Source organism: Lampris incognitus, chromosome 13 (genome assembly GCF_029633865.1).
Source record: "Lampris incognitus isolate fLamInc1 chromosome 13, fLamInc1.hap2, whole genome shotgun sequence".
NCBI lineage: Eukaryota > Metazoa > Chordata > Actinopteri > Lampriformes > Lampridae > Lampris > Lampris incognitus.
In genome coordinates this window covers 28,184,711-28,193,915 of record NC_079223.1, presented here as the reverse complement: position 1 = coordinate 28,193,915, position 9,205 = coordinate 28,184,711, and the positions used below count along the sequence as shown (strand labels likewise).

The window sequence follows — 9,205 nt, the reverse complement described above, 5'->3', positions numbered from 1 at the left end:
CTGAATAAGACAATGACAAGCACAGTTTCATGTGCTAAAATGCATCATAATCCATAATTATCTCAGCAATGACTTACAGTCCTCCATCGAGTTTACTTAAGCTGTTCAAAGTTGAGTTTACTGAGTAGAATCCAGTAGAAACAAAGAGCTCTAACACTGCTGACCTCCACATGCAGAGTTTCAGCCAATCAGGAGCAGCCAGACTTCTTTATCTGCCACATGTTGGTCAGAAGAGAATGAGGTTCCTACATGAATTCATGTGATTAACAACTCCTTTTTACACCTGCCTTTTTCTTTGGCCATTGCGAAGCAGTGAGGTTGCAAGTTTGATTCCCCTGGAGTCCATATGCTGAAGGGTGTGAGTGCATATGAGTGTGCTTGTGTGTGTTTTATTCCAAACTTCTTCTGGTTTGTGGACAAAACAGAGCTTTGTCCTGCTAACACCGTTCATTACACACCATTAATAGCCAGTAAAAATGGAGAAAATGGAGGAAATGGCTTCCAGTTAAATCAATTCATTTTCTGATGTGCAGGAAATGGAAAGTCTCAGAACTGTATTAGAACAATTTACTTGTATGTACTTTATATAACATACTGTTACTGTATATAATCTAATACTGTATATCATACTGTTGTTACTGTTAAGTTATTTAAGTAGTAGTACTGTATGTGAGAAAGCTGCTGATTTAGTTTGTATTGTATTAAATCTAATATTAGCTAATTTTACTGCTATCACTAGCTTTCAGTAAACCCCTAAAGTGACAATTCTGATTCCCCTCGAGTTCATCTGGATACACACTATACATATCTATCTATCTATCTATCTATAGATAGATAAAGTTTTTTTTTTAAAGAAACACTCAACGGTTGGGAAAGTGCTCAACAAATAAAGAGCAAAATAATCCAGTGAGTAAAGTAAATTCTTTATGAGACAATACGTAAAGTAAATTCTTTAAGAGACAGTACAAGCCTGTTTCATGCCATAACCAATCATAAGCTGTCAATAAAGCTACTCGAGGAAGGAAACTTTCCTTTCCTCGACCAGGCCAGGACTCCGCAGTCTACACCCATCTACAGTGGCCACTCTTTCAAGGATGAGGATATGCACATCCTTGATAGGGAGGAAATGCTGGTTTGAATGGGGAGCCAAGAGGCCATCTATTTTAAGAGGGAATGACCATCCCTGAACGGGGGGGGGGGGGGTCATCTGTCACCATCTTACAATGCTGTGATTGCAAACATTCCCAAATCCTCTGTGAATAGTACACATGGCCATTGAAACTGATAGTTGGTATGCAACTGTATTGTTTATAAGGGTGGGGATACTTGCAGTCAGTTTTACACTGAAGAGGTCGCAGATGAGTGATGAAATGTTTCTGTCAATAAATATTGTGTCCAGATGAACTGATTCAAGTTTCTTTGATTTTCTTACCTGGATTACTGAGCATGTATACATACACAGTGACTGTGGTTATATGAAAGTGCCTGTTTGGATGGCAGTGACTGTAGTTGGATGAAACTGACTAGTTGGATGGTTGTGAACCATGGTTGGATGGCAGAGACCCGCCAGAGACTGTGGCTGGATAGCAGTGACTATGGCTGGATGGCGGTGACTGTGCCTGGATAGAGCTGACTGAAGTTGGATTACGTTGACTGCCGTTGGATGACTTGAGTTCATGTTCTCTTGATGGATACAGAAACCTGATGCAGCCATAATCAGTCAGTCAGCCTCGCTCTCTCTCTCTCTCTCTCTCTCTCTCTCTCTCTCTCTCTCTCTCTCTCTCTCTCCCTCTCTCTCTCTCTCTCTCTCTCACTCTCTCTCTCTCTCTCTCTCTCTCTCTCTCTCTCTCTCTCTCTCTCTCTCTCTCCTCTCTCCTCTCTCTCTCTCTCATCTCTCTCTCTCTCTCTCTCTCTCAGAAGGGAAGCTGATGCTTAAGAAACAAACCAATTAGAGGGGTAAGACAGAGATTAGAGGCCTGGGCTCATCTGCTCTAAGAGGGATCAGGGCTGATTAGGGAGGTTTAACGTGACGTACAACAGCTTCACTCACATTCACACCTGGCTGCTTCTTTCTGCAGGAGAAACATCAGCACGTTCTGATCTCCCTCTGACAGATTCCCATTTCATATTTTTCCAGTTTGGAGCAGAACGCTCTGCCCACCATGCAGAATGGACTGTCCTGGCCTACAACTCCACATCATGGATAAAAAAACAAGAATCCTGGCCGAGTCGCAGCCTGCAGCTCCCTTCTGGAATGGATTACAAGTCAGCGATTGAAACTGGATTTTTAAACTGCCCACGAAAAGGCTTTCCCCAATTATATAAACTATTGTTTTCTGCCTGAGTTTAGTTTTATTTGTATAACATAATAGGTGAAAATGGCGTTTATGCCAGTGAAGTTCGACCTGCCAAAGAGGGTTAAGCTAGCTCAGGCTCTCTGGCTGCTCTACTGGCTCTCGGTGATGGTGGGCATCCTCATCTTCAGCCTGGGCATCTTTTTCAAGATAGAGCTCCGTAAGAGGAGCGAGATGATGGACAACAATGAGAGCCACTTTGTCCCCAACCTGCTCATCCTGATGGGGATGATCACATGTGGTGTCAATGCCTTCGGCGGCAAGGTGTGCCATGACTCTCTTGACCCCGTCAAGTTCCCCAAGTGGAAGCCGATGCTGCGGCCCTTCTTTCTGTTCTGCTGCGGCTTCAACCTTCTGCTGCTGGTCACTGCCCTTCTCTGCTTCCTCATGCAGTTTGCCCTCTATCTGACACTCGCTGAAGGCCTGAAGAATGGCATCAAGTTCTACAAGGACACAGACACGCCTGGACGCTGTTTCATGAAGAGGACATTGGACATGACCCAGATTGAGTTCCGCTGCTGTGGGAACAACAACTTTAGGGACTGGTTTGAGGTCCAGTGGATCAGCAACCGCTACCTTGACATGAGCAACGATGAAGTCAAAGAGTGAGTACTGAGAGAACTGACTTAGTTAAATATGAGCCAGGTTACTGGAACCAACATCCACTCGCCTGTAATTGTAAGAACAATCCAGAAGTGATAGGGAAGTGATTATTGTGCAGATTACAGAGTACCACAAAGTTACTGTAGTAATACATAGTTGCGAGAGAGAGATCAGTTGAGGGGATGTAACTCAGATGGGGTTTGTTTTTTTTTACTCTGAAGGTCATTGAGAGCAACCCAGCAGATCATCTCTAAGCTTCCTATAAGCTTCTGGAGAAAGACGAGGTTAAATTTGAACAGGAAGTTTTTTGCAGTCTCCTCCATCCCTACACAAAAAACTACGACCAAGTTCCATACATAGAGAATTGAGTGAAACGGTGCATGTTAAAAAGGGTCAGTGGAGGATAAATGATCAGTGGGTTAAAGAGATGGTAGTTGGCGATGGTTGATGCCAAAGTTGCAAAAAAAGGATGAAAAGTTGGTTCCTGATTTGACAATAATTTACCAACCCCCTGAACATCTTACAGAACTCCTACTGTGATGAGGTTTCAGTTACCAACAGTGACTCAGGTCAGTTAAATTTTAGAACAAGACACAAACAGAATACAAGTTTCACTGCTAAATTCTGCTTAAAGGTTAATCAGAAGTACATCTCTCAGCATCACCTCCAGCCTGTCTGAAATGATCTTTTATAGGAACAGAAACTGATTTGGTTTCTTTTGTTGGTGTATGAATATCTCTTAATCTCCCATTTACCTTCAGACTCAAACAAGTTTGGGGGAAAGGTGGAAAAAAATGAATCGTATTTCTCTAAGAATCCATTGTTTCATAATGCAACTAAGAAATTATTCATCTTTTTCTCTTTGATGTTTTCACCAAAAGTGTAATTTCGCAATTTTAAACTCCCTGCCTTCCCCTCAGAGCCACAGGCCCCTCCCACTCACCGTGCAGTACCACCAGTAACATCATTACACCAATGACAGTGCTAATTACCATGGTAATACACTGGGCACCTGGTTACCACGGTGACACATTGGGCAGTATGGAAATCAGTTCTAATACAAACTGGTTCTCTTGAAGGGAAAAGCCCACTTTGAAGTGTGTGATGCTGACCTTCCAGTAGAGTAGGAAAGTTTTTTTTATTGTTCATTTAGTTTTGTGAGACAAGTAAAGATTGAGAAGAAGAACAGGATGAAGACACAAAAGGGAAGACATAGCAAAGCTCAGATTCAAACCAAAAACTCTGTTAAGACCACCACTGATGTGATCTGCAGTAATCAGAGATGGAAGGTCAACCCAGAAAATGTACAAATGGTAACAAACCATCTGTTCTTCTGTTCTCACCAGCCGTGTCCTTAGTAACGTAGAAGGGAAGTATCTGATGGATTCAGTTCCCTTCAGCTGCTGTAACCCTGGCTCCCCACGCCCCTGCATCCAACATCACCTCACCAACAACTCTGCCCACTATGACTACGACCACCGAATTGAGGAGCTCAACATTTGGACCCACGGCTGCCGTGAGGCCCTGGTGTCCTACTATGGTGGTATCATGAACAGCATTGGAGCCCTGATTATCGTGACCATTGTCCTGGAGGTGAGATTTCCACCTCCACACAATGTTTATTAGAGAATCGAAGCAACAGGAAGGAATGCAAATAGGAAAACTAGTCAAAGACAAACACACCCAAAGTCTCCCTTGTTTCAACTTGTTAGTCTGGTAATGAACTGGAGCAGCAGAGTCTTTGAGCAGCCTGTCTTTTATGACGTGAAATCGAGTTAAGTTGGCTGTTCTTAATCTTGCGATTTAGGGGAAGCTAATCACACGAGGCTGTAAATTAACTGAAGTGACCTGAAAGGCTGCACGTTAACTGAGTAAGTATTAGTGAGTGATTAGATGACGGGCATTCGGCCAGTAGGAGATCTGATCAAACAAGGTTGACAGTAGTCAAGGACAGAAAGAATAAATAAAGCCTAAAATCGTTCAACCGACTTCCACATAAAAACATGATGCATTTAAATACATGACCTGTTTAAATACATGCCGTGAAAATTTCAGTTTCATTTTAATGTTTTTCATCAAGCACTGTGGGAGAGGGAGGGTCTAACTGGATTCTTAGTTAACCAGAACTTCACTACCTGTTCTGCTGGAGTCTCTAGAAACGTCTGGTCACCAAAACATTAACAGGTGACCTGACTTCTTCTCAGGCTCTCTGGCAAACAGCAGTTCTCCTGTTCTGTCTTTCCAACTCAAGATCAAACTTTAATCAGATCGACAACCTGCACCATGCTGAGGAAATCTACGACAGGCAGAGACCGTCATGGGACCAAACCAATTAGGGTCATTTAGACCGGCATTATGATAGTGCACTAAATAAAGGTCCTTCGTACAGGCATTGGCTATATCCTAATACACCACGATGTACTACATACTAATAGAGTATACTGCATACTAACAATACTATGTACTGTTTAGTACTTGCTGTCCATTAAAACATGCTTAGTGCTATGTTTTTCCAAACTACAAATATTTTAATGTATTACACTAAAAAATGGTACTTTAAAGTATGTACTACAGCTGTAGTATGGGTATTTGGACACAGCCTGTGTGATAATAGACTGAATAAGAGTCCTTTAGACAGGAATTATGTTATCAAACTAAATTAGATACATCATGTTTGGATGCCAGCAACACAACCTGTATGTGACTCACATGGATTCTATAATAAAACTCATTTGTCTTCCTGTTCATCCATTATCCAAGGGTTGGATAATGGATGGATGGATGTTTTTCTGTTCAGTCAGGACAGGTTGAGGAATGAAGGACAGTCTGAAATGTAAACCAGCACAAAATATTTAAATCTACACCATTCACTCAGAATCAGAATCTGGTTTCAGATCCACATAGTTATACTGACATGTCACCAGCTAAAACACAGTACAATCTGATATGTCTTCATCTGTATCTATAGCATAACAGGCAGTGTTGGCCAACCTACAGCTGAGGAGAGCAGATTGGCCTCAGGGGCACTGAGCGGTGGTCAGTCTGAAGGCAGATTAACAGGGACTATTTATTCTACAAGTTAATCTAGACCGTATAGCAACAGACCGCCCTCTGGGAAGATCTCGTATATGACTGCCGTGACAAGCAGGAGTTCCTGAAAGTGAAAACGAGATTTGTATGTGGGTCAAAACAACAAGTTTAACCTGAATGAGGACGACAGGTGGCTGATGGATCAGTGATCCACTTAAAAATAACATCCTGCTACTTATTCACTTAGATCTTCACACATAAACCAACCTCACTTTCTGTCCTGTTAAATAAAAAACAGAACCAGAACCATCTCTGGACTCAAAATACAAAAATACACACTACAATGGGCCTTTCATGGTTACTTAACAGTGGTGATATCAGTATTTCTAGTGAAAAAAAACTCTAATAAACAACTTAGAAAAAGATGTTATGTGTGAAGAAAAACTTTTAAATTAACATCTCTAAAAAAATAACAAATCAGTCCAACCACACAGTCCTCTCAGGTCCTCATAACGAATAAAATGATACTCCTACTCCTAATTAGAAAACAGATTGCATCTCTACTGAAGGGAGTCTAAAGAAAGATTAACTATGATGAGGACATTTGATGCACTTTTGGAGACTAGAGGATCAAAAATATACTTTAAAGCCACAGTCCTGAATCTCGTGGTTTCATTGTACCAGTGTGTATCCTATGTAGGCGTTGGCAAGTGTCATTCTTCATTCCAAATGAATGAGAATCAGCAATGCTGTTGTGTCAGAACCAAACCAAAAAAACCTGGTTAACTGTCAGTTTTTCTTATTGATGTTGTACTATCTGTTGGTAAAGGTTTTCTACCAGCTTTTCTTTCATATGTTTGTGAGACACAACAACTTCACTTCTTCTTTAAACTCAACACTACCTGCTACTATGATGAAGATGGAAAACAATATGCACCATATCATTTTTCCTGGCAAAGTCCTAGCAGACACCAACCATTCTTACCACATACTACTAAAGTCTGTAGGATATGATGCTCATGGGTTACATATTATTAGATACACCAGAGATAGAAAGGACCAGAAAGAACATTTTGTACATAGATGTCCAGGATTTGCCTTTATGCATGCTCAATAATCCAGGTAAGAAAATCACAGAAAGAATCAGTTAATCTGGACACAACATTTATTGAGAGAAACATTCATCCATCCATTCATTTTCCAAGACGTTTATCCTAATTAGGGTCATAAGATGCTGGAGCCATTGCCAGCAGTCATTGGGCGAAAGATGGGGAAACACCCTGGACAGGTCCCCAGTCCATCGCAGGGCAGACACATTCACACGCATTGACACACAATTTAGTAAGTCCGATTCACTTGATCGGCATGTACTTGGACTGTGGGAGGAAGCCAGAGCACCCGGAGGAAACCTACACAGACACGGGGAGAACATGCACGACCCCCAAGGTTGGACTACCCTGGGGTTCGAACCCAGGACGTTTTTGGTGTGAGGCAACAGTGCTAACCTCTGGGTCACCATGCAGCCTGAGAGAAACATTTCATCACTCATCTAAGTGACCTCTTCAGTCACAGCAATTTGCATATGAAACCGACCATTGGTTTCGATCGTTATGCCACTGCATTGTTTATAAGGGTGGGGATACCTGCAGTCAGTTGAGACTGAAGAGGTCACTTAGACGAGTGATGAAATGTTTCTCTCTCAATAAACGTTGTGTCCAGATGAACTGATTTAACTTTCTGTGATGTTAAGGATTGTACCTTCTCAGATCCAGTCTAATGTTTTTAATTCAGCCATGTTTACTGTGTTATATTAACGTTAGGAGTCATTTCTTCATCCTCAGAGGTATCATTTGATTTTTTATAACTGTGTTAGCACCCCCTTTCTGAACACAGACAATTCTCAGCAGGTTGAATTCCCATGACTCTATTCATAGCTAACCAGCTTGCTAACTAGCATGATGTAGCTAGGCAACTATTCAAAAATAGGCCAGCTGATAGACTGATGATGACAATTCATTGACTGTCAAATCAAATCAGCGTATTAGATAGTGTAATTTATTACCAAAAGCTGATTGTTTTTCTGAAACGATTTAATTATGTTGACAACCAGGAAGAGAGTTTTTCAAAAGGGCTTTAGTCACATTTCACTACAACAACAGTTCTGATATTTTGATTAACTTTATAAACTTTAACAAACCTTCTGTTAAAAAGACAAGATCTGAAAACTGGATCTGGACTGGATGTTTTAAGAATTTTTTGGTCCTAACAGTCTCTCTTTCTCTGTCCACCTGTCTGCCAGTCTGTGGACATGGCAGGTCTGAAGTATCTGACCACATCTCTGGAGACGCTGTCCGACCCGGAGAACCCAGAGAGCGAGAGCGAGGGCTGGCTGCTGGAGAAAGGTTTTAAGGAGACCTTTGTTGAGCTGATGACAAAAATCAAAGTGCTGGGGAAAGGAAACCAGGTGGAGGAGGGTGGGGGGGGGGAGGCCGCAGCAACCTGAGACCCCCGCCTACTTACCTACCTACAGATATACCCCAATCCCACCAACACCTCACAGGTTCTCATGGAGAGTCGGGAGAGAAGACAAGAGCTCTTCTATAATAAAACATTCACTCACACATACACGCACACGCACACGCACACACACACACACACACACACACACACACACACACACACACACACCTCATCACACATTCACACTCTTTAAAAAGTGAACAAGTAAATTAATTTTTCAAACTTAACAATGTGAATGTCTATATTGTCAAAAGCGTTCTGTAAATATAAAAAAAATCTATTTTTTAAAGAGTGAAACATGCTGTATGTAAATAAATACTTCATAATTATTCAGGTTTGGATTTAAGATTGTAATATTAACAGCAACAGCAACAACAACGATGATAATAATAATAATAATAATAATAACAATAATAGTAATAATAAAAATAATATTAATGAGAATAATATGAATAATAAGCATTATAACCCCCCTCCACCCCTCATCCCTGCATCCAGAAGCCATCAGGCCCGGTCTATTCCAGTCCTCTAGACGTAAAGATCTTTAAGCCACTTTCATTCATCAAGACATCTTCACACTAAGATTGACAGTGAGATCAGCTGTCTGTCAGCTTCTTAAAAACAATCAGATCTAAAAAGAATTAAAAAAAACCCCGACGTAAAAAATGGATTTTTCTCACTTCCACTGAACTACCAGG

The 9,205-nt window shown here is 41.3% G+C and overlaps 1 protein-coding gene across 1 annotated transcript; it reads left to right on the top strand.

Moving 5' to 3' along the window:
- Positions 1 to 2,378: 2,378 nt before the first annotated feature.
- prph2b (peripherin 2b (retinal degeneration, slow)) lies at positions 2,379 to 8,490 on the top strand. Its single transcript, XM_056292210.1, has 3 exons — positions 2,379 to 2,959; positions 4,304 to 4,550; positions 8,287 to 8,490. The coding sequence occupies exons 1-3, from the start codon at positions 2,379 to 2,381 to the stop codon at positions 8,488 to 8,490; spliced, it is 1,032 nt and encodes a 343-aa protein (XP_056148185.1).
- Positions 8,491 to 9,205: the final 715 nt, after the last annotated feature.